Source organism: Corvus kubaryi, unplaced genomic scaffold (genome assembly GCF_017639235.1).
Source record: "Corvus kubaryi isolate FWS band 111438036 unplaced genomic scaffold, C.kubaryi_AGA036_p1.0 68, whole genome shotgun sequence".
NCBI classification, from domain to species: domain Eukaryota; kingdom Metazoa; phylum Chordata; class Aves; order Passeriformes; family Corvidae; genus Corvus; species Corvus kubaryi.
In genome coordinates, this window is record NW_024582056.1 from 10,485,918 (window position 1) to 10,512,721 (window position 26,804).

The window sequence follows — 26,804 nt, forward strand, 5'->3', positions numbered from 1 at the left end:
CAAATTCCTGCCAAGTACCTGTGTTTTCTTATCTACGGAATTTCTTCAGCTGTAACTGCTTTTATTTTATGTAGTACACTAGCAACTGCCTGTGGATATGCAAACAGCTCAGTGTCATTATCTTTTATTTATTATCTTTATTACTTTTCTTTTTTTCTTTTTATTTTATTTTCCCTTTAACAATCTTGTATTAGGCTTCTTAAGGAAGAATAAGAAACAAAGCAGACTGCCTGTACTACCTATTCTGGCCCAATTTCTACCTTTGCTGGTCTTACTGGTGTTGCCTTGTCTTTGAGCATCTGGAAGAAAGACTTATTTTCCCAAGAACTTCTGTATTTCAGTGACAAATTCCTCTGAGTGTCAAAGAAGGCTGTCAGACAGAAGGATGCTTTACCAGCTTGTCCAATGGGGAAAGAAACCCCACAACACAAAAATCTTTCACTATAATTTTCCCTTTCCATCTGTATAGTATCAGACTACCTTTGCAGCCCTGCCATGTCGTGCACTGAGCCCTGCTGGAGGTCAAAGCTGCTCTGTTGCTCCCCTCCTCATCCTGGCAGGCAAAAGAAAATATAATAAGAGGCTCTTGGGTTGAGAAAGGACAGGGGGAGATCTCTCACCAAGCAGCATCATGAGTAAAACAGACTTGACTGGGGAAATTATTTTATTTTATTTTACTTTATTTTATTTTATTTTATTTTATTTCCAGTCAAATGAGAATAAGGTAATGAGATTTAAAACTAAATCTTAAAAACACCTTCCCCCCACTTCTCCCTTCTTTCCAGGCTAAACTTCATGGGACTGGGGACTGAGGTCACTTCATCACACGTCATCTCGGCTGCTCCTTCCTCCTCAGGGGTAGAACTCTTCAGAGTCTTCCCCTGCTCCTGCATGGGGTCCCTCCCACATGAAAACAGTTCTTCATTAACTTGCCCAACTTGGGTCCTTCCCACAGACTGTAGTTCTTCAAGAACTGCTCCAGCATGGGTGCCTTCCACAGAGCGTAGTCCTTCAGGGATAGACTGCTCCAGCAATGTAGTTCTCATCAAACTGACCTTCAAAGTTTTATTTGATAGGCCAGAATGCTTTATAAACGGTCAGACATTTCAAATTTAAAATCAGTGTGAATACAAAATACTTACACAGAGCAAATTGCCTGTTTTAGGGATAACACTTTTATTTTCCAGCTGTTAATGTCATTGTCCTGCAAATGCCACAGAGTTGATGGTATGCTTACAGAGCTGTCAAAATGAAGCCTGTATTTTAAAGCCTGAAGTGTAAATTCAGGGCACCCATCCTGACCTTGAGCTAAAATTCTGTCACATGAGTTTGACTTGTGTACTCCAGCCATGGTTACACAGTTGCAGGCCATGAGTTCTCTCCCATTGCTAGGAATGTCAGAAATACGACATCATGTATTACCCATCCCTCTTTTCCGATGAGCTACCATGGGTTTGTCTGCATATTGCTTTGATAAGCAAGCACAACATTCCTAACTACCCAATGGCAGTCTGCAGTCTCAGCATCCTGGAGGCATGTGCCACAGTTAAATTTTCCAACCTCTGGCATGTAACTCAACTCTTGTAGCTTGTAGCTATTTATGTCCCTTTTCTAGTGTGGAAGGGAAAAATTTTAGCAGATGTCATATTCTGATAAATATTTTGGGGTTTTTTCTGCCCAGTTTGGTCACTGCGGTATGAATCAATCCTTGTTCATCTCCTTTCTTTCTTCCTCTCATAAATGAGTTTATGTGAATGTTGTGTCAAGAAATGGGGCAAAGCTGGCAGAAATTTGATTTGCAGCAAGACTGAGATGAGCATAGCTGTGTATAAAGAGAAGCTTAGGATCCTGTGTGTACATTAAGTAGTAAAGTCCTTCCTTAAGAGCTCTCATGAGTATTGTGTTAAGAAAATATATTGTTATATGTTCAACTTGTTGAAACTCATAAAATGCTCCATTTGAACTGTGATTTGATTTAATTTTGTCAGGAAACCAGACCTGTTTCTGGTCAGTTTATTTTCATTACCACAGTATTTTCTTTCCTATGATTTTTTTACAGTCTCTAATCTCCTTCTCCTTTTTTTTTCTTCATTAAGCTTCTGGCTTCAGTGTCTTTAGCAGTGCCACCTTGCCCTTATATAGTGCTTAGCCTTTCTGCTGAGACGTCAAACAAGGTGTAAAATGAAAGAGCTTTAATCCTAAGGAATTTCCCCAGAGCAGCAGAGCATAGTGTTCAGAAATCCTGAGCTGAAACACACAGGCTATTGTCAATTAAAACCTGATCTTTTTTACACCAGGGTCATGTCACCTACAGGACAGCTGCTGTTTGAGGAGGTGCAAAGGAAGCACGCAATTATTTTTGCTGTATCTTCCTCATGCTGGGAACAGAGCATAATATGAAGTCAGCGTACAAGTAGTGCTTTTTATTTTTTTTACCTCAGAAACATCTGTCTTACCAGGAATTGGCTGAAGATCAAAAAGTGTTTTCTTTGCAAACACTTTTGAGTTTCAAAAATAAAATGTAGACAGATTAAAAGCTTTTTAAATAAACTTTATATAAAACCAAGAACATTAAAATGTCTAAAAATAAAGAGTGTTGTATGAGAGACATTGATTTATAAGGAGTTTTTTAGATTGACACAAATCAAATAGAAAATGTGAAACAGGAGGTTCAGTTCTGATGTGATTCTGAAAAATGACAGGCACTATTGGTGGATACAAGGGCAGGATGCAGATTGACCTAAAGAGAGACATGTGTGCTTTTGGGAAGCTGTAGGGCGTGTGAACTTCTGGGTGAAAGTTATAGTGAAGATATGTCAGAGGCCATGTGAGAGACCCACATGCTTTTAGAACAGTTTGGAAGCTAGGTGAGATAACCCACAGCATTTAAAATGGCAACAGAGCCATACATTTGGGAAATTGAATCCTGTGTTAAGTGTATAAGCTTTGAGAAATTTATACCCACTCATGAGAAAATGACAGACAGTTGTATATTTATAATTGTCTGTGCAATTTCACTTACTGAGCATGTTAAGCACAAACTTGTGAAAATTTGTAGGTAATTTGAATTTACATTTATTATCACAACTAGAGGCATAGTTTTCAAATATCTCTTTCTATGTTTCTGCTTTTCAATCAGTAACTTGTAAAATTTTATGCTGTTATTTTGATTGTCCTTTTTCTTTTTTGTGGTATTTTTTTCCCATGTAGCCAGGGGCTACACACATGAGTTAAACTGATGCTTGCTACAACAATTTAACCAGTTCAGGTGTCCCCCTTTACTAAAGGTCATGGTTTCCCATAGTGGAGTTGGCAGAAATAAATATGTTGGCTTTTTGGTTGCAGTACTTCCTTGTCCAAGTGATTACAAGCTATAACTAAGATGATTTTGTGTTTATCTACTTGACTGTAGCAGCAGTGATTGAGGTGTGGGCACACAGTCACGTCTGTCAGCTCAGCTGTAACTTCTGCCCTGGGGAAAGGCAGATGTTTGTGGTGTGATAATGTATTAAATTGTGCTTAAGTGCATTTTTGGTTCAGTTTGCTTCCACAGGCCTTGGTCAAGGCCTGAAAAAATGTTTATAGCACAATGTATTTTTTTAAAACCTACCTTCTATATCCATTTTCCATAGGTGATGTCCAGTCACTGAACATCTAAAAGATTTTTTTTTGCTTTAAAGGAATGTGGGAAACCAGAGTTGTGTTTGTTTTTCTCCTTTCACTCAAATACAGAGGAGTGGCCTTTGAGCTATGAAGATATGGATTTTCATATGCACATCAACTTTCCATGTTTGAATTTCCTCTGAGTAGATAATTGGAACTTTCTGGTATTTGGCATTTTGAAGATGAGATAAAAACGGTCTGGTCCTGGATGGATCTGGCAACTGTATTTTGCCATCTTCACTGGGCTTCCAAATCCATACTCAGATCCCTTACTAAGTGACTTCCTTTTCAGAAGTGCAGAGCACAGCCTTTCTGCTACCTCATCAGAAAGTGCAGTGATCAAAATCTCTGAACCTGTCTCGTTTGTGTGACTAAATCCATTTCCAACGGGTTTAAATACTTCCACAGTTCAACATATTTCAGCAAGCAGTTCTGCTTTTTACCACAGCTCCTGGGTTTGGACTGGCAATGCTGAATTAAAGTTCGTGGCTCCTCATCTGTTCAGTTGCTACCATTTCTATTGCTTGCACATTTGTCACTTAGTAGCTGCTTTAACATTTGAAGTGTTACCTCAGAAGTGGTGACGTTCTTGGATTTTCCCCCCCGGTGATTGGTCTGTCATTTAAGCCATCCTTTAAATGAAAAATACAGTAAGAATATTAGGATAATCAGCTTTTCAAAGCAAAACCAGGCTTCAGCTCTTCCCAACACTAGTTTTCACAAATTTTGCTTCCATTTTCTTGATAAAACACAATTCATCCATCTTTATAGTTAATGTGGGAAAACCCCAAGCAAACAATAAAATAAGCTGAAACTGAGTGCCTGTTGTCTAAATGATTGAATAAGCAGCTAATACTTTCACACTCTCAGGTCAGTTTTGGTGTACCAGTGATTAGTAGCTGCATTTTTTTCCCCTCATATTTTGATCCTAACCTAAAAGCTGAACCTGAAAGATTGTCTTATTGTAGAAAATGAGATCAATGATGAGCTGTAGGCTGATAAAAGCATTACTTGTAATATAAGGCTGCACTGATTATATAATAAATGACTATGGACAAATTAATAAGAATCTAAAAGTGTGATCTCTGGATGGATCTAAAATAGTAATGACTGCTTTAATTTTCTGCATTACTTGGCTGAAGGCTTGTCACACAGTTGATTTTTCAGGTTTAAGTATGATGGAAGTAAATGTGTCCTTGGTATGCACATTGCAAGAACCACTTTACTGCTGTGCCTAATTGGAAACTGCCTTGTTAAAGAAAGCAGCCATTTCACCACATTGCCAAATATTGTAGTTAGCAGTGGGTGAATCTCAGCCATTTCACCACATTGCCAAATATTGTAGCTAGCAGTGGGTGAATCTAAGCATCAGATATCTAAGAATCAAACTTTTTCCAGGTAACAAAGTAGCCAAGTAACTCTGGTGTTGCCTGTGAAAATTGAAATTCCAGATTTTCTTCCACTTTTGGTGTTTAAAAATTTCTTGTTAGGGATCTTTTACAATAAGAACATAGGTCTCTTTTTTCTTTCTAGAAACCTACATGAGGGAAAAAGGTAATTTATGAGTGATAACAGATTTGCAGTGATTATGGAGCAGCACTGTCTAAAACTGATGAGTTGATAGCCTTTTTATGCCTTTTTGACTATTGGATTATCTCCTAAAGTTCTTACTCTCAGTTAATAAATACCTGGACAGCCATGATTTCCAGCAGTTTAAAAAAATATATTTTAAGTTAATAATAACTGTTTCAGCAATTTAGAAGATTTTTGTTAGGAATTATAGAGCCTACATAAAAATGTTAAGCTTCTCAGTAAGAGTATTTGAAACTAATTGCGAACAATTGAGTTATTACAGCAAAATAAATCACCCATTTTCCATCTGACTTAATCCTCCTTCCTTTGCATTTGCATTTGTAATGAATAAAGCCACATGCACAGATCGTTAGCATGGCCCAGCTGAGTGGTAACTCCTTGAGCTGCAGGAACTTACTTTTTTCCCATTGGTTGATCATACCTCCCAAAATGGAATTTTGAACAGCCTCCTTTTCCCCACTTCTGAAGTACTGAGTGATCAGAGAAGCTACATCTCTTTTCCTGGTCTTTTCAAATGGCACATTCCTGATTTTAAAGGTAAAATTGAATTCCCTCTCTTTATAATTAAATGTATAAGTATGTATTTCAAGGCTCTACTTACATGCTGATTTTAAATTCTGAAAAGATTAATTTTGGTTCATTTACAAGTACCACATCATTTGCCTTTAATGATATTTATATTTCACCATCTACTTGTCATGATGTTGCTCACATTTTGGTCCTGGCTTTCCTACTGCAGTTGAGGCCTTCACTATGTGGCAATATAGAAATCACTTTTGAGTCAGTTTTGGTAAATCCATGCAGTCATTTTTAGGTGGACGATCCCTTCAGCCTTGCGGCCTTGATTATTTATGGTCCTGTGTGTTCTGTTTTCATCAGGTCAGTAATATCTTATACTTCCTTTCTTTGCAGCAGTCTAAATGACAACACCCAGGGCAAAAATAACTGAATCTTTAGTCCTCTGACAGGCCCTTCTGGTCTTCTGAAATTTTACTGGGTTCAAGTGGTGACATCCCCATCTTCTTGTCCCCCACTTCTGGAGGTTCCTGCCTCACAGTGGAGCTGCTAGAACAAGAGGCATGTTTATTATGTGACAGATTGTAACACTGCATACTAAACCACAGACAAGGTGGGATTTGAAATAAGATTCCTCACTATGAACTGGAGAAAATACCCCTGGACACCAATCTCCTAAGCAGCAACTTACCTGCAAACCAGTAATTTTCAGTAGTAGCAATTTCTTTCAGGAAAGTTTGATGAGTTTGACATAAAATGTAGCTTTTGAGCAGGGAGTTACAAATGGCTGGTAGAAAAAAAATAAGAAGAAAGCAGTGGCTTTGTTCACTCTGAAAACTGATGGGTTTATGAAGAGGTGATGAAAGTAGGAGCTTTCCTTATTGAAGTAAAATTAGTGATACTGAATATAGGAAGGATTTGAGGCCTGAACTGCCCTAATCCACTGATCTGTCCATGGGGCCTTGATCTCCTCCATGGAAAAGGGATCCACATCCAGCCTTTAATTCCTTTTAAATTGGCCTTTACACCAATGGAGATTTTTCCAATTCTTTTCTTTAAAATACACAAAATTGGAACAAAAGGTTGTGTGCAGTCAGTATTTTCAGCCAAAACCTACATCTTTTTGGTTCAGAAGACACGCGTTCTTTTTGCACGGGGTAAATTATTTTCCTCCCTCTATCTATCAAAATATTTTTAAAAACCCATTCTGGGCACAACCTCCTAACCTTACTATACATCGCTGCAGGATTGTATCTGCAGTGAGCAGTAGTCTCTGGAGTCCTAGTTCCACTGGAATCAGTAGAACTCCTCCTATGGATGTCAATTGAAGCTAAAACGCTGCCTACAAACTAGCATGTCTTAGTGTGGTTAAAATAAAATGGGGGATCTCAGAAATTCTTTTAGGGCTTGTTTTCTAAGTATAGCTGTGAAATTTTCAGGGTAGAAGATGTTTTGTTTAACGGATTGAAATTATTGGGGTTTGGGTGTTCTTTCTTGTCATGCTTTCGAAATAGTATTGTAGCAGCAAAATTACACTCAACTAAGGTATGTCTAATGGTATTTGGTTGAAGAACCTGTCTTTTTAAATTGTGGAATAAATAGAGATATGATCAGGGTCGTGTCTTTTGTTTGTTTTAGTTTGAAAATGCTTCTTTAAATAGACAAGTCTTTACATTTCTGTAGTAAAAACAAAGTAACCATTTCTTTTTTAAAGTTCAGTAAGTGATTTTTCTGTGTGTTTTTCAACCACTGGAAGATAAATTTTATCTACCTTTTGGTTCTTAGAGAGAGACAGAGTGTATAAGTCCTTCAGGAAACTTCGGTTTTGACGTGCAAACAAGGCCCCCTCTACATGGGAACTGTTTTTCTCTGGCGTTTTAGAAAACTATTGCATTCAGTTTGGCCTTTGTTTTGCTTGCATGTGAGAGCTATCCTTTCTTCTAACTATATATTGCTATGACAAACTCAGAGACTGAGAGATGGCTGAGACTGAGTTTCTGATATCTAACAGCCCTGTCTAGTCTCAGGTGACAGATATTCTACACCATTCAATTTATGAATCAGTGACACTCTTTTCTGCTGTTGTCTCAATACCTGAAGAATTATTTTGGACTAGTCAAATTGAAGTTTAGCATGAATGGAGCAAAAAGCAAAAATGTATTTTTTAATCAATGGATTGTTTGGTGATTAAAAAAATGTTTGAGAACTAATACAATATATTAAAAGCAAATAATAAAAGATAACTCTTGGGCTGAAAATATTTAAATTCATTGTCAATGCTGATTTAGCTGCTTTGTCTGTCACAGTAACAGGTGAGAAAGAAAAACACGGATGAGAACTAAAGAAGTGCCTTCCACATATACATACTGTATACATCAAAGAAATAAAGAGTTTGTTAGGAGAAATACCTCCATAATATAAAAATACAATATAAATGGGAATAGAAGTCTCTATCTGAATTCTGGTTTACATGAAAGAAATTGCACTTCAAGTGTAGATAATACGGTGAATTAGACCACAGGTTCTGGAACAACTTGCAAAGAGAACTTTGAGAATGTGGTTAAGCTTGAACTATTGCAATGATATTTTTTGATTCTGTAAATGGCCTCAAGTAATTATTGCTCTGAGTCCACAAGCATACCCTAAGGATTAATGTGAATAAGCCATCACTTGAGCCCCTGAAGTATTTCTCGGAGTATCTAGAGAATCTCCCAGGAGAGCTTGACCTCATCTCTCTGTTCAGTCCATGTGGAACATTGGAGGTGGAATTTAGCAGCTGCTGTCTCAGTTCCTCTCAGCAGCGCTATCAAAGCAGAATGCTTCACTGCTTTTCTAGCTCTGTCTTACCACTGAGATGAGACCTCAGTGTTTCATCTGGGACTTTTATTCATTTGAGACTTATATGTGGTTACTTGATTAATGTGCCCATGATTCTAGCTGATAGAATTGCTTTGGAGAGAGAGCCACATTCTTGAAATCCCTCTTGGGTGAATTGTTCAAGCATTGGACAAGGTGATAAGGGGAGGATAATCCAAGCAGAGGTATCAGTTTCCATATTCTCTGTCTCTTCCCTGTCAAATCTTTCCCATCAAACTATGTCTTCATGCTAGCAGCACTTAATATATCCATGTGTAATCTGAACTATGCCTTTTCTCTCCCCCTTTCCATACTTCCAAATCTGAGGCTATCCAGAGTAAGTTCATTGTTCTGCTTATACCAGATTTTTCAGCATCAGATCACATCGATGATCTGAACAAGCACTGTGCAGTTTTCAACTCCTCTGTGGCAGACGTGGTAGTCAATAGAGCGATGCTGCACTCACTATTTGTGAGAGGAGCCAGTGGGCTCTGCCAGGCCATTGTTAGTGCCAGAACTCCAAGGAGTCGTCTATTCTGGCCACAGTCCTCTGAATGGTCTCACAGAGAGATTATTTACTGCTGTAAATATTCTCCAGTTAAACTGCATGTACTTTTGTTTCCCCTCATTATTTGTTTGTTTCGTGGTCATTATCCAGTGGTTGAATAGACAAGCATGACAGCAGTCAGACTTTCATATAAGCTATGCAGCAAGCTAGAAGAAAGGAAAAACTAACAAATGGTCTCCACAGACACTCTTCAGGAACATCTTTGTTTCTGGCTCGTGTAACAGCATAGGAGAATGCTCTCTGTCAGGGTGTAGGAAGGGACTACACATCCTGGAGCACACTGAACACTGATAGTCTGTCTTTCTAGAAGCAAGGGAGCTGACGTGTTCATCTCAGAAGTGAGTTAGCAAAGCAACATTAATACATTGCCACTAAATTAACTTCTTTCTCTACTAGCTATATTTATTTGACAAAGGGTTCATTACATACCTCACGTATTCTGCTTTACATGACTCTCACCTGTCTGTGCCATGTCTAATAAAGAAAGCCCCCACATTTCTAGCAGCTTTTGGTTTCAACTAAAAAATATCAGTACAAAAAGCAATAGCAAATGAAGAACTGAAACTTTTAGACCATTGTGACTATATTGAAATAAACATTGTAGTAGCTACTATACTGGTTGATTTTTTTCCTGCTTACTTACTAATAGAAAAGAGTTTGGGTTTCAAGGTGTTTGAAAGTAATACAGCACATCACCTCTTCCAAGACATTTACCTTTACAACAGAAAATAATTTGATTCAGAAAACTGAAATATGTGACAAATGTTAAATGGATTAAAAGCTGGTTCACTGACAAATTGAAAAATGTGATGTCAATGGGCAGATATAAATTACTGGGATGTGTCTAGCAGAGTCTGCCTGGAATCAGTTGTTGGGTCAATAGCACTTAACATTTTTATCAACAGTCTAGACAGTGATATAAGACATTTTCAGTAAAGCTTGAGCATGACAGAGATTGGTGAGGTAGTAAATAGTATGTTAGATAATTGCAGAAGCTAATAAAACATATTTTAATATTGCCAGATACTACCAGCCTCTTGTGTGGGATAAAAAACTATACGTAGCTGTTAAGCTGTGATTTAGAAAAGGACAGGTTATTAAAGATAATTGAGTCTACTTAGATTCTTTGTACAATGTTACGGAAGGAAAAAGCACTAATGCAATAATATACATATTAAAGTCAGACTCTCAGGCAAATGGGATGATGATTGCCATTGCATGCTGTATAGATAAGACTTCTTCTGGGATGCCAAGGCAAATTTTGGTGTCCAGTCCTAGGAAAAATAAGGAAATAGGACAAATGGAAGACATTGGAGTGCACAGGACCTGGAGATCAGGTTTCAAATCCTGTGTAGGTTTAACAAGTTAAGCTCAGTTTATTATTATGTATGGGTATTTGGGCATGAAAAAATTTTTGTAGGTTTGGGACAAGAAACACTTTCAGCATCATTGATAAAGGCCTAGCGAAATTCAGTGATTGGAAAATAATATTAAGGGGAAAATGCAGCCTCATATTAACTTGCAATTTGTTAGCTTTGAGGATTACCAATTAGTGGATCCGCTGAGCTGGGGAGGTGATAGATTCATCAGTACTAGATGTCTTAAAAAAAAAAAAAAAGGAGATGGAAAAGCAGAGTGCTCTTGGTAAAAGATGCACTGTAATCCAGTCACTGGAGGTACTGCACTTTGAAGGTGGGTAGCCAGATCAGATAGCAAGCAGGGTAGTTCTGGCTGTGGCTAGCATCTGTTAATTTTATGATTTCTTTTTTTACAGTTTATGTGCTGCAAGGAGAACAGTCATACATGCTCTCTCCTAAGTCTAAAACATACCTGATTTAAACAGTTGACTCCTGAGGGGTCATGGAGAAATTACTTCCCCTGCTGTACCAGGACCAGATAGTTTGCTTGTTCTTTGCTGTCTTCTGCACCAGAAACCAGACAAGGCTGAAACTCAGATCCCAGAAATGTTGATCCTCTTTCCTAAATGGTGTCTGAGTATGACTTGTGGTCACCACAGTAGTGATCAACAGATGTTAAGGTGGGAAGGGACTTTGCACAGCCTTGAGGAGGGAACAAGAGTAGTCCAGCAGAAGCCTTTGGGCCAAGAGTCTTTATTTCTGAAGTACCACAAAACTGTGAAAACACAAGGTTGTCACAAGTCCCTGTGGCCTCAGAACTTGAGACTCTTGAGCATGATGGTGGGTTGTCTGGTGCATCACTGTGTTAGTGGGGCAGGGATTTCTGGGGAATTTTTTATCCAGCTCTAACAGATGAAAAAATTAGAGAGGCTTTCAGACAATAAGCTTATTTTAGGTCTGAAATAGCAACACAGCCTTTAAACCAAAATATGGGTTGAAAACAATTGCTCTAAACCTAATTGTGTATGTTCCTAAGTTAGACTATGAGAAGAGGTAGTGGGCTGAGGAAAGTATGAGATAAAAAGGCTATTATCACCATGGGAAAGAGAGGAGTAGGTAATCTATTGCTTGTTAGAACATGGTGGTATCAACTGGGGTAGAGGTTATGGAAGAAGGAGGTTGTACTATATGATAACACCATTATTTCTATTGTTTCCTTTTTTTTTTAGCATTTAGTGGAATTACAAACTTTAGTAGGCTCCTTTTCAGAAAGTACTTTCTGCTGAGTTTCTCTCTCTATAACAGGCAAGAGGTAGAGAGAAAATTTTCAAGTTTTCCCTCTGATGCCTATTTCTTTTGATCAGTGGGTATTTATTCTAATATTCAGTGGTTGTTTATTTTAACCACATTTTTTACAAAGCATTTGCATCAGATGGAGTATATTTTGTTGTGGAAAATGAATAGGCAGGATCTACAGATCTTGATGACATTCATCAGAAGACATACATTGTGGGGCTTGAGAATACTGACAAGTCTGTGTTTGTTAAGAATACTGGCAATTCTGCATTAGTTTCTTAGATATCATCTTCCTTTTAGTGCATATCACTCCACAGGGAATTTGCTTCTGAAGATAGGTTTAGCAGTTCTGGAGCTATGAGTAACATGCACCTCAGGGAGCCAGAATCTGTAATAGAAAACATATTTTGTCTGTTGTCCTTTTTGAAGTATGTAAGCAATATACAAAATGGACAGTGGCTTGCTTATTCATATGCCACTAATTTACTGATTTGTGTCATGTATGTGCAGTTTGTCAGAATTTTTCTTAATTAAAAGCTTTAGCATATTTAGCTTCACCTAACTTGGGACTAATAATTTATGAAGGATATGCTTTGTTGTGGTACTTAGAGTGTCCGATTGACTGTTTCTATGGATGCGATAGATCTAATTTTACTGGTATATTATTGCTTTAAGCAGTGTGGTACTGTGCTTGCACAGAAGCTGAAAAAACACTTTCAAGTTAAAAGTTCATTGATGATAAATGCTATTGGAAAAGCTGGAAAGATATCAGAGGCTTTTTTTAAATGGTTGTCTTTTTGTCTGAGTGTTTCTGGAGCATTTCTAAGGTCATATTTGATGATTATGTTTATTATGACCTTTTTCTTTCAGGAATATCAGCCTTGTAACACCAACGCCTGCCCAGAGTTAAAAAAGACAACTCCTTGGACCCCCTGGACCCCAGTGAACATTTCAGACAATGGAGGTCACTACGAGCAGCGTTTCCGATATACCTGCAAGGCGCGCTTGCCTGACCCAAACCTGCTGGAGGTGGGACGGCAGCGCATCGAGATGCGCTACTGCTCCAGCGATGGCACCAGCGGATGCCTGACAGATGGTGAGCAAAGCGGGACAGGCTCACCATGCCCCCTGCTAGTGACATGCCTGCAGTTCCATTTTCAGCACAGACTGGAAGTTTCTGCTTGCTGGTGTTGTGTGTAACAGAGCTGATAATGAAAAGGAGGGCATAGTGATCCCAGTAGGGAACCCAGCCTGTATTTCTTCTGGATGTAGAGTCATGATTCAGACTAAGCAAGTGTCTTTCACCACCAGTTATGAGATTTGCCAGGTTATTTTAATACTCTTTACAATAATCCTATTCTTGGAAGTTTCTGTTACCTCCTTATACTCCCCCAAGCTTTTACTAGGGGTGAATTTGTGGAACATTAACATATTTCCGGAACATCTTGCTAGAGTATGGAATATTCTAAGAACTTTTGCTCAGTAATTTGAAAGTAACAACCGTAAGATTCATGCAGGTGTTTAAATAAATAAGGAGCTTATGTACTGGGTAATTTCTGTTATAAAAGTTTATGTTGTGCTTTTGCTAGTAATTTAAAGTTCTGTTTATTTCTGAGATCGAAAACCAAACTCCTTCAAAATCTTTTCAGGTTTAGATGACTTTAAATTGGAATTATTTTGTTTCAGAATACTCTTATTTTCCTATCAGTAATACATAGTTTTGTATATGTATAAAAAAATCAAAACTAGGAGAAATTCCGGCACTCATTCTAATTTTATTAAGGCATTTCATTGATTATCCAGTTTTAATTGTATATCAGTGTATCTTTTTAATTATATTTTAGTCATACAATCTAAAAAAGTACTGATTTCTGGTTATTATATTTTAGTATTTATAGGCCCGTTTTCCATTTGCATAGTCTTTTGTATCTTCACAAGATCCAGGTTAGCTGAAAAAAAAATTGTGTCACTCAAGGCATTTGGCTTATCTCAGACCACAAAGAGAGGACAGTTTTTAAGTCCTTGGACTTCTTAATTCTCAATATTTTTCAGACAGACCACCTATTGTGAAAGTCAGTGTTAAACTCCTGCCTGTACTGGGTTTGCATGTTGAGGTTTTGGAAGCAGGGGAGGCTGTAGATTTGGTTTCTGTGATGATATGCTAGAAACTTCCATCCTGCCTGCCCCCGCCCTTCATCCTGTACAAAACCTTTATTGTTTCACTTGGCATCTGTGTCTCTTTGGAGGGGGCAGGATGTTAGTAATTTTTTTAAGAAATATATAGTAGTGAACTGTGTGAAATAAAACAAAACCCATGGTACTCCAGATAAGACTTAGTTTTGTGCTCTGCGTCATTCCCATTTCAGATAATCTACAGTGTCAAATGTTGGGGATTTTTTTTAGGTCTGGATAGCAAGGCAGATATTGACATGGAGCAGCTCTTGACACAAGTGTTTCTTCTATTCTGTTTTCATCCATACTAAATTTCAAACTAGTTTTGAGCAAAGACTTTGCTCTGCTAGGATTGGTGTATGACCTGTCTCTCTTGTCCTTAATGAGAATTCAGGGTGGTGGTGCTCTTTTTGCACTCTGCCAGCACTTCAGCATTGATGACATGTTTTTAAAATTTCATGAGATTAAATGAGAAAGGGAATATTTTTCCCACCAGGGAGTGTAGATGTGGGAAAGTTATCACAACAAGTAGAAGTAGAGCTACAGGAGAGTCTAGGTATAATCTGGTCTGACAGCTGAGAGGGCAGCACGTAAGAAAGGAGTATACAAAAGCCAACGCATGACATAAGAGAGGAGATCAGTAAGGCAAACCAGTGCAAGGGTTATAGATCACATTGCTGCAAAAAAATTAAACTTGGCATGGAGACACCTCTCTCAGCTCTGAAGTCATGATCATAAGACATCTCCTGGAGCTGGATGCATAAGCTGACTCCTACAGAATGTAGGCAGAAGTAACAGACCCTACAATTTTTAAAATAAAGCATTTTTTCAGTGTGCAAGTGGCAGGGGTGGGGATGATGGTTTAGGTGCATTCTTTGCCTGATTAGCTTGAAGATTTTTTTCTTTGCACTTGAACATAATACTCCTGAATTTCCTGGCATTGTACTTTTTTTTGTTGCATCTTGCTGAAGCTGCTCCTTTGATTCATTTGGAAATAATTCATCATTGGAGCAATGTGCATGACCCCAGTCCTGTTGCATAGTAATAGAAATATTCATCTGGGTGAAGGATTTTTGCTGACTAATCCCAAAACTACTGAATATTTAAGTACTTTTTATTGAGTACTTGACGGGGAAGAAACTATTACACATCTGTCTGTTCTTCTTAGTGAGTGCCCTTATAGCTTTGTCATTAATTTGTACTCATTCTTTGATTCTTTTTTGGCCAGTGAGACTTTAATTATTCTGTAATGAAAGATGAAACTCGATCGGTGCTCCAAGTGGCTGCATTAACCAATACACTGCTGGTGAAAATAGCACATTTTATTTTGAGACAGTTTGCTTAGTCATTTTCTGGTTATGGACGTCAGAACAGTATGGAGTGGAACATTTGCTGAGGGAGGGGTGAGGGGGGAATAATTTTGATTTGCTGATGAGGTGAAACTTGCTGACTGCCTCCAAACTGCAGGATCCAGGAGCACTTGCCTGCTCCCAGGTTTAGATGTGGGCCAACGCACCACCAATCTACTGCTCCTTGGTTTCATTGGAAGAAAATACATGAATAAGAGTCATGTAGAGTAGCCATGAGAATGAGAAACCATGAATTGTGGCAGACACCATTTCTGGCTAGATAGCAAGAAAACATCCTAACTTCCTTCCACCTGACCAGAGCCTGGATGCTGTGAAACATTCTTTTCATTATCTCCGTGTTGAATTGTAGCATGGCTTTTACAGAAAGATTAATTCTGGTACAGAATGCTTGGCATACCTCATTACCAAAGATGTGTTCTGCAGAGATCAGTTCTCTGTTCCTTGCAGATAGGAGCCATTTGTTAGAAATTTTCTCATTGCCTATAATATCCCACTGTGCAACTATAGTCATGCTGTGTTAAACAGAATCATGTTTCACTGTCAGATGCTAGCAAAGCAAACTTTCTTTGCAGTCTGAGCTTAGAGATAGAACTTCTTGCCAGAAACCCACTAGACTCCTCCTGAGTGTGGTAAGATTTCTATCTCAGTCAAGTAAGCAGTAGCATTTGCAGACCGTGTTCATGCTTTTCTGATTTGAAGTTTGATTAAGAGGAAAAAAAAATAAATCTTTGTCCCTGTCTCTGCGTTTTCATAGTGCTCAGATAGGAAAGAGACAGCTATATCAAATAAACTGAAAGAGGTTGTGTACATTGTTGTATGTCTTAATGCACTGTCTGTACAATCCAGCACTCAGAATATAGAAATTACAATACCCTAGACTTTCATGGGTGCTTATGAAACATATTAAACGTCTACAGGAAACATGCTGGCTCTCTGTAAGGTTATCTCATATATAAGCAGTAATAATTTCATTCAAAACAAAATTTTTTAATCCAGGGATAAATATTTTGCAAGGTATGGGGTTGCCTGGTTTTTCTAGGTTGAATTTATCTTACCAAAGTCTAGACTCCATAGTAGTCTGCAGAGAGAGCTTTAGCACCCTGAGGAACTAGGGATCCATTGAAGATAAGCATCTGATACAATGGGCACAATTCACCCTCTGGAGATACTGCCTTCTTTGCATGGAGTACAATGCAAACAGCAATGGTGGGCTCAGACAAGACACTTGACTTTGACATGGCCAGAGTTAGACCAGGTTAGCTTCCAAAATGCCTTCTGAAGGCCATTAAACAAAGGCAATACTTCTAATTTTAGTCATCTCAGTCTTAAAGAGTCTTTTGTTTGCTTCTTTTTTTATCCCAGTCACCTGGAAATCTGCACCTAGATTCCTAGTTGTTGCTGCTTCCTCTATCTCAAACTTCAAAATAATAGTTTTTTTTGAAGGAAGGATGTGATTTTGTCTGAATTACTCTTCTAGTGGTTATGATCTCTTGTGAAAAGTTTGATTAAATCTTTCCTTGTGTTACCCACAGGAAATCTAGAGTGCATTCAGAATTCATTACAGAATAGAATGTGCTGATAATCAGGAATGTCCTGTAGTCAGGAGGAGTATGTGTTGAGATGATATCTCTTATACTGTTGTATTGAAGCTAAGATTTGGTGTTCTGAGTAAGAACAAAATGAATTCTGGAAGTTAGAACTGAATCTGATGACAAATTCAAGTTTGATTGACAAAGTACAACTCAGTGGAACTTCGGGGTTAAATACTTAAGCACAGAAAAGCTAGGTACAAGAAATAAGATTCTCATGCTAACATGACGTCCTCCATCTGCATACTCTTTGGGTTTTTTAAATAGGGCATCTTTGCATTGCATTAGTGTTTGCCATTACATTTTACTATTTCAATTTTACTGTGTTTTGTAGGTTTATAAAGTTTTTATAAGTTTTGGATATTTAGGCCTGAATTTATGCAAGTTTTATGCTTCAATAATACGGTCAAATAACTTGCAGACTATCTTCAGAGAGTGACAATGCTGAAACAATCTTTGCTTATCCTTGTTACCTCTGCACTTCAAGCAGTGTTTCAGGCTGTCATTTAGAAGTGATTCAGGATACTTGAATTTTGGCTTCAGATCATCTTTTCCTAAAGTCATGAACCTAGACTGCTTGGATAATTGAATTTTCTTTGTTAGGTTGAAACTGGAGGACATAAGTCATAAATCAGTCAAGTAATATAATTTATCAGGTGTCACAGCTACTTCTCTCTTACTTAGAGCTGTATTACTTAGCTACAGGCTAGACTATGGAATTATTATTAATCTATGTGCTTTAATAGAGCCTCACTTTTAAGGCAAATTAATTCAACTTGGCTGAGTATGTTGCAGTTTTCAAGCAGAATCAGGCCAACCAAGCTCTCATCACAGGCTTTTGCAAAGGCAGATTTTTTCTCCTGTGCTAGTCAGGGCAGGTGACTTTCATGTTAGCATGTCTCCAAACAGGATTAATTTCTTGTGTATTTATGAAGCTATTTCAATTCAACCAAAAAGTTCTAAAAATTTACTTAGAAATCATTGAATCGTCTTGGTTTATATCAGAATTATGTAAATTACTTGGGCAACTGTTTTCAGTTATATCTGCATTATGGAATAAGTAAATCACCAGCAAAGCAGTACTAATTTCTCTGTAATTTTACTGATACTGAACAAAGCAGAAGTATTTGAAATGAGAGAAAAGTTTTCTGTTTAGATGTCAGTTCATATCTTCTCTCTTCCCTGATCTTAGAAGTCTATGGTTATTTTGTCCACAAAATCACTGTGGTTGCTTTTACTGAAGTTTTTGCAGTACTTGCTGCTACCCATGGAACTTTCCACCTTAGAGAAGCACAGCTGCCTTTTTAAAATTGTACTGGGATCAAGTACTTAAATCCCCTTTTCTAGCCTCTGTGTGCAGCAGTTTATTACTTGAGTGCAACTTCTGAACAACTGAAAATGAGCCCTTGATAAGCTGCGAGCAGAATTCATGCTTCTAGTTGTTCACAGGGCTCTAAGGCAGTCCTAGGCTTTCTGAGAACAAGTTAGTTTAAAACATTTGAATGATGAATCTGTCATAAAGGTCAGATCAGAATTTGACTTACAGATGTTCTGTCTGTCTTGGGAAAACTATTCATTAGTTTATTGATGATGCTATGACCGATCATTCTCCTTGCAGATTTTACAACTGTTTCTGTAGATGGGCTTTAAATAAGGGGGACGTGTTTTGGCAACTAGACTTTTGCTGCTACCATGCCAAGGGCATTGGCCCTTGCATCCTGGTTTGGCTGTATATTTTTATCTTGGGTGCAGTAAGCTGAGAAAAACAGCTTAATGTGGGGTTTTGTTGGGTGGCACAATCTGGTTTCTGTCCCTGGAGGTGGATGTAGAGCAATCTGAAAGTGGCCCAAACTGCAAACAGAAGTGGCAAGAAAACCACAGTTTAATGAGAAAAGTTGGAGTTTTCAGTTTTGTGCCACTTGCTCTGAAAGATTGCAATACTTTTCTATTTTTGCCTTCTCCCATCAAATTTGATGTAAACTGTGATAAGGCTAGGACTTGGTTCTGTATATACACTTACTTTCTGAAGAAGTTTTGCTTGAACAAATTCTAAAATACAATCTTTTGATTAATTTTGCATTGTCACTCATCTCCTCTGCCACCTCAGTCAATAAACAGGACTTGTCAGCTGAAGGACTCAGGAACCCAGAACTGGGGCCAGCACTCTAGATGGGCTCTCTACCAGTGCTGAGGTGAGGGGAAGGATTCTGCCTTGACATACTGGAAAAACTCTTCCCAGTGTAACCCAAGCCCCTTCTTTTCCACAAGGGCGCACTGCTGGCTCACATTCAGCTTTTTGTCCTCCAAGACCCCAAGACCTTTCTCTGCTTTCTAGGTCATTGGCCTTGAAGTGTGGTTGCATGGGGTTGTTCCTCTCTAGGTTCAAGACTTTGCATTTTCCCTAGTTGAACTCCATGAGGTTTCTCCCTGCCTTGTCAAAGTGTGACACGACCCTTTGGTTTATCAGCCACTCTTCCCAGGCAAGGCAAATTTGTCCAGGTCATTAATGATGGTGTTAAGCAGGATTGAACCTTGTGACTTTTCTGCAGCTGGCCTCTTAATGACTGATCACTGTCCTCTGGGCCTGGTTGCTCAGACAGTTTTCAATGCATTGCACTGTCCACTTATCTAGCTCATACTTTTTTGACTTGTCTAGCAGGAAGTTATAGGAGTCAGTGGTAAAACCCATGCTAAAGTTGAGATAAGTAATATCCACTGTTCTCCCCTCATCTGTACACCTTGTCCCCTCCTTGTAGAAGTCTATAATGTTGTTCAAGGAATTTATAGAACAGTATTTCCAGAATGCAAACTGATCTTGTCACTTTTCATGCTGTTAATGGCATAATGTTAATTTTTTACTGCGTAGTTTCTGTCTGAAGAGAAAATCCTAAAAGCCCTTTTATGAACACTGTATTAATTACTGTAAAGCTGTGGAAAGACTGGTCCTTATAATAATTTTTTTAATGCTTTGGAAAGAAGAAAACTCAGGGGAGCACTTGCTGCAGACCAAACTCCACACTGAAAAGATTTTTTGTAATATTTTTCTCTTTCAGAGCTAAACTACCTCAGAGCTTTTGCTTAGACGATTCCACTCCCCAGTCCCCAATTTAAATCACAAGAAATCTAATACCATAATGTCAGATAAGGTCACACATTTTCCTTAGGACTTAAAAAGCTACACGTATGCTGCAAAGATACCTTCAAAATACCCTAGTATGGTTACGAAGTGGTACACCCTGCAGTGATTTATGAATGGAATGAATGGCAGTCTGGTCTGATTAATACTTTTTTCATTGTTTGCATTGCTCTTAATTTAATAACTTAATTTAGAATTCTGGTGTAAAATATACTATTTGCTCTTACAGCTCATTGTGTACATAAGCTGAGCATTTCCATGACCAGAGTGATACAAAATTGCAAAAAAAGGGTCTTAAAAGAAGGAAAGTGGACCTGTATTCATAAATCACATTCTATTTCTCTGTACTTGCTCCCTTTTTTGCATTTGAATGTATGTCATGTTTTTTGAAATGCTGCTTTTAATATCTGTGTAATAGAGTCTGGCTCAGCAGGAGAGAAATAGTTACCCTCTATAATTCCTGGAAGGTTTTATCCATTTTTAGTCATTTTTATATTGCAGTTCTGCTGTTTTCTTACTAATTTCAGCAGTTTCTTATTACCAGTATTTCTGTGTCAATGCATCATCATTCCACTATTGCAAGTTATCAAGAGTTGAATAAAAATATGCAAACCCTCATCTACTTTGGGATGATTGTGAATGTATTTCTTGGGGAAGGAGTTAAGCAGTGTTACTAATGCCATAACCACAGGTAAAAATAGGGTGGACACTGCGAATAAGAGGCTCCTCCATCATGGTTATGCAGAATACTGATCTTGTTCATTCCAGGACGACTGTTGGGCAGACTCTTCATGGTATTATTTCTGTCTGTTTTCATGGCATTGTTCTTCTGTTTCTTTATCTCCATTCCATACTCCTACAGTGCCTATGGCTGTGGGCAGGGCACAAAACAATTTCTTAAGAACAGACGTGCTGTAGTTAGAGCTGCAAACAATACCCTGCATTTCTCCACTGTTAATGGTACAGTTCATCTGTACTTATGCTGGCAATACTGAAGCTCTATCACAGAGAGCCAGCCACATCCTCTGCTGGCTGAAGTGCCATTCACAGGACCTCCTCTCATCACAGCTACTTAAATAAGGACCTCTAATAAAAACAGCAATTATTGTTCCATTGATCATAGAGTTTTCAATGGGAAAGGTGAACTGCTTTGGCAGCAGTAGGAAATCCCTGTAGTGTTGGTGGAGATACTTAGTGATAATTAGAGGTAAGGCTACAGCTCAAGAGTGATTCCAGTGTTGTGCTTAGTACAGTGGAGGGAGTCTTTTCCCATGCAGGACCAAGCCCAAAAGCAACAGAGATACTCATGAACTGCAGGTTATTATTAGAACTTCACCCAGGGCTGTATCCAGGTCTATTGTCTGTGTGTTGTGAACAAAGATCTGTGTGTCCCTTCTCACTGATAAACAGCAGACATCATCCATTGCTGTTTAATCTAATGCATTTTCTCTGTCCTAAACTTACTTAGAAAATACACTTTCCACTTGCCAGATGTTTATTTTAAAAAGGAATAATCTGTGGGGTGTGTGTGTGCATGTGTCCAAAAGGCTGATTTCCATAGCTCATATGTGGTTTAGAGCACTTCAACTCGGTGGAAAATAAACTGGTTTTTAAAGTGGCAAAACATTGCTCTTTACAAAAGGGCAGTTTTGCTAGACTTTGTGGAATTATTAGTGGACTATCTAATGGCTAGGATAGGTGCAGTGCACTGGATACCCCGAGCCTCTGTGCAGAGCCAGCAGCAGTAGAGGCAGGCTGGGTGGGTCAAGTGGGCAGAGCCCTGCAGGAGGAACAGGGCAGCTGGCTCGATGAGTGGTCATGGGAAGCTCAATCCTGTCTTCTTTGTTACCTTCTTCCTGTAAAACAGAGGCAACAATATCTATGTAATATATTTGGAGATTCTCTGATGGTAATTCCCGTGCAAGAGAGAGATAATTTTTACCATTATTAGATGGAGTAAATTGTCTAGTTCAGTTAATGCAACCATAAAGTTTTAACTAAAGTGTTGGATCCAACTCTTTGCTGTAGTTCTGTGCAAATGATTATGAAGTTTCTATTATAGAAGAGATTCTTGAGATGAAACTAGGGTTTGGATTGTGAGGCTAAAGGACAGGATCCTTCTGTTCATATTACTTATTATTAGAAGCCTAGGAGTAAATTTGAAGAGGAAAATCTTATTTTGGGGTGAGATACTGTTTTCATTCAATATGACCTTTTTGATCCTTATTTTATTAGGACTGTCAGGGGATTTCTTGCGTTCTGGACGATACTCTGCTCATACCATCAATGGTGCCTGGTCACCCTGGTCTCCGTGGTCTCAGTGCAGTCGTGACTGCAGCAGAGGTATCCGGAATCGCAAACGGGTCTGCAGCAATCCTGAGCCCAAGTATGGGGGACTTCCTTGCCTTGGCCCATCTCTAGAGTACCAGGAATGCAACATTTTGCCTTGCCCAGGTAAGTTTCAAATGAAATGGAAGAAGTGAAAATAAAAGACCTCATCCTCAAGATTATATCTTGCAATATTTGATATGGGGTTCTTTTTCTGTTTTAGTTGGTGAGTTTTGGGTTTGTTTTGGTTCTGAAATCAATTACAGCTCAAATTTACCTTTATAATATAAGTGGGTTTGGTAATATTCCCATGTGAAGTCAATAAATTTATCATCAACCCTATTAATAGCTATGTCCTTTTTCACTTGTGAGACTGACTGTAAAAATATAATTTTAGTATGTAAACTTACAGGAAAAAAAAGACATAAGAATTCTGGCAAGACATGAGAAATCTGGCCTAGTCTTCATTTAAACTCAAAATATCACTTTCATCACAGTGGTTGCTGGCATTAAGTCTGTGTTAGCTTTTAAGTGTAGAGTTGCCAGCAAATAATGTTCACTACTGATCACCAAATGGAATGGTAATTCAAGTAGTCCATTAAGATTGTTCTTGGAATCTTCAGTTTCTCCTTAATTTAAAGTTGTTTTATGATTCTATGAAAGGGATTACAAGTAGAATATATATTTTCAAGAAACTACTTTGGATTAAAAATCATTGTTGTGTATCCAGCATAGCGGGAAAAAAACCCCTCGGTTTCAGTCACATCTCACCCTTCATAAAACAGACATTCAAACTGGAGGGCTTTTGAGCTTTGCAGAGGCTTTGTGGGAAAAGAAAGGGGAAGGATATAGAAGAACACATGAAGAAAAGAAGGTTCTATTGGTTTAAGAAGAGAGAATTCAAGGTAAGAAGCAATAGAGAGGAAGAAGGAAGGAAGACTGAAAGACTCAGTTCTTTCCAGCAGCAGCAAGTAAATTTAGAAATAAGCTGTCATACATCCTTAATTGTTTTAATTATGTATAGCAGTGCTGCATATTTTCTTGTTGAAGACTTGAAGCTTTTGTCATTTCTTCAAGTGTGGACCTGAAGAATTACTAAGGCAATATACATACTATGTATGTGTATCACTATTGTCAAGCATACACGTGTATTAACATACACATATATGGTTTCAAATTAAAACTGTATTCCCTAAATCATGGATACGTTGGTTTTTATAATATGAGTATTTTGTCCAATCTTTTTGCAGTGTTTTCCCTAAGCTTTTTAAGCCCTCTAACAGTCACTGTCCATTCTTTGCATCTGAATTTAAGCAGAAGATCTGTGCAGAACACAACACTTCCCTCTTGGGAGGACACAGCTTCTTGAAAAGCATGTTTCCATCTTGAATTGAACCTAAGCAATGTGTTTTGGCACACAGCCTGCAAACCCAGCAGCTCTCTAAGCATTCTGGCTGTTCACTGAAAGCAAATTTCTCTGCAGTTTTATTGCTAACAGGAGCAGTAGAATTGTCTGACAACTTGAATGCCCTGAGGCACTCAAGCCCCCAGCTCTCCTGCTGGTAGGGCAGATCCATGGGGAATTTCTATTGAGGATCCCTGTTTCAGTCTGGGGAAATGCCCATTAAGCCACTGAAGTTCTGAAAGAGGCACTTGGGCACAACCAGCCAGTGCTTTCTGGTGAAATTTTCTTGCTGTATCCAAGGAGGAAAGTAGCCTCAGTTGTTCACTGTGTAGCTTCTCTGTCTGGGAGTGTGAACATCTGAGGAGATGAAGGGAAGAGACGATGCTTCTTTCTGAGCACAGAGGCATGGCCAGGGCAGGGTGTCGATATTTTCTATGTTAAGCATTATTGGAGAGAGGTGGCAGGGAACTAGCAAAGAACCAACATTTTTCAGAGAATTATAAAATCGTGGTCCAAATCTTCTCCTTGTGTGCACAGCCCTAGTGCATGATCTGATTCATTGGTTCCCGGACTGCAATCATAACACCTTGCTTTTCCCAGGATAATAAAATTATAACGATTCTGTTTCATGCAACTGCCCTATTCAAGTAGTTTGGCAGTAATTAGTTAAGTCAAAGATCTAGAAGACCATTGTACTAATGTGTGCAAGCCTCCCTGGGGATGGGTGCAGTAGGTGAAGCAAGCAAGAACATAGCAACTCCTCATTGGCTCCTGCTTCCCTTGCAAAGGGAATGTCTCCATAGGACACTGCCTTCAGCTTCCCTTGAAGCATCTGTGATGTGGTATAAGGTAACAGCTCTGCTCACAAGCTCTGAGATATCTGATTGTACCACCATGCTGTAGTAACTGAAATACATTCATCAAATGGGCACAGAGTATCTATAAAACAGGGCTGGATTTGTTGTTCATCCCTTGCTGTTCATTTTCAAATTAAATGCTATCTTGAATTTGCTGGATTTTTTTGAAGTTAAAATAAGTCAAAGGTTTTCAGAAGCGGTATTTTTATTAAGCTCTGTAGCTATTCACTGTTACGTTTTTTGAAAGAAATTGTTTTAACCAGTAAAACATGCTTATAAGTTTGTTGTAGAGGCCCTAGTTTTTTATGACATAGACAATACCCCAGACTAAAAAACATGAAGTTGTAAGGCAGAAGTTGAAACTGTGCTTTGAATTTGAAAATATTTTAAAAGATCAGTTGATATAAAGTGTGGTGGGCCTTTCTGAAGCCCAAGCAGTGACCTAATCTATCTAATAATTTTATTTAGGGACAAGTTTCATTTTTCTTTTTAGTGCAAAGCAAATTTGAATAGAGATGTAGAGCATGAATAAAGTATTTAGATGTATCATAGCCTGCAACAAGGAATCACAAAATTCCTCAGCTACAGAACTACTGTTTGCCAGTAATTAAGAAAAAAACACAGGAGACTAAATCAGATCTCAGATAAATCTGAAGGGAAAACTTTGCAAGCACTAGATGTAATTGGTTTTGGTTTTGTTTTTTTTTTTTTTTTAAGACAAGGGAGAGTAAAATATTGTTGCAGAATAAGGCTTATCCATAAACTAGACCTGATTATAAACTTGTAGGAGGGAAATAAATTCTTACCGGAGAAGAATACCAATAAATTTAAATTCTCTTAATTTTTAATGAAAGAGACAGAAAGGCTAAGGAGTGTGGGGGGATTTTGTTCTGACCTTGACCTGAAAGTGTTTTCCATAGTACTAGAATTAAAACAAAGAATTTGATGGTCTCTAAGATTTTCCTGAGTTCTCCCAGGGTAAGGAAAGCTTTACCTGCTCCCTTCTGGCACAGAACCCCTTAATTACAGTCCAGCCCAGTCATTACACTTCCAGAAATATTCTGGTTAGCAGGAAGAGGTGCAATGGCAGCCGTAAAGAACCCTTCCTGCTACTGCAACCTCAGGTTCTGCTTTGCTTCCTCTTCTGCTTATTGCAGGCAGGATCAACCCCTCATGATGTAAACTGCTGAGAAAGGGGAGTCATAGAGAAATATACTGAGCAGTATTTAAGTCATGCTGAAAGTCAGCAGGACTTTATGCTTCTCAATGAATTAATCTGGGTTCAGTGTCATCCTGGAAGATGCCAAGGATGCTCTGAAGGACTAACACAAGGAGAAAGTGTACAAAGCTGTCTTGTCTGGTTAAGTGTCTTGCAACACTTGCAGCATCTTAAGTATACTTATTAATATATTAATAAACAGAAATTGATAGTTAAATGCAGGATCCCAGAACTTTAAAAAATTACTGAAGTTATCTGGACCCTGCCTTCAGTGAGTTCTATTAAGCCTTTTTTAAGCCTCCAGGAGAGAGAGAAACTGAATTTTTTTTCTGCAGTAGTAAATGGTCCACCAATGTGCAGATTGGTAGCAGTCACTGAGCCTTTTGTTCATAGTATTTGAAGGCTGAATATATAATAGTAAATTGAACAGTGCCAGAAAATTGCCAGAAATTGTATCCAGGTCCTGGAAGATGATTTATCTGTATTGTTCAAGTTTTAGAATGATCCCCCATAAAATTTTGCCTTCAACTAACTATCACTCTCCCAAATAAGCTGCAAGAAGAGTTTGTGAGGCAGTGTAGGGCAAAGGCATGTTCTCAGTACTCAGTTTCCATCTGGCTAAGCTACTTTGAGGGGCAGGAGAATTTGAACTATTGTCTTGCACTAGCAAATTATGCCTTGAACCTGTGCCTCAGCTCTTTTTTTTATGTCTCAGAGATGTGAATAGCATTGAGCTGGCAAGAATTGAACCGAACAGCCTCAATAACTATGGAAAGGATCTCTGAATGCTCACTGACATTTATGTTTTCTTTGAGTTACTAAAATGCAGTCAATAATAAAAGAAAGTAATCTAATATCAGTCATATCAGGGTTTTGTT

At 38.3% G+C, this 26,804-nt stretch overlaps 1 protein-coding gene across 5 annotated transcripts in view; it reads left to right on the forward strand.

The window, feature by feature from the left end:
* SEMA5A (semaphorin 5A) overlaps positions 1 to 26,804 on the forward strand; it is a 318,257-nt gene that overhangs the window by 270,626 nt on the left and 20,827 nt on the right. For all 5 annotated transcript variants that reach the window (XM_042048660.1, XM_042048663.1, XM_042048661.1 and 2 more), the window contains 2 exons: positions 12,721 to 12,946; positions 22,353 to 22,571. In XM_042048660.1, the coding sequence (XP_041904594.1) occupies positions 12,721 to 12,946; positions 22,353 to 22,571 (445 nt within the window). The remainder of the gene's footprint in view (positions 1 to 12,720; positions 12,947 to 22,352; positions 22,572 to 26,804) is intronic.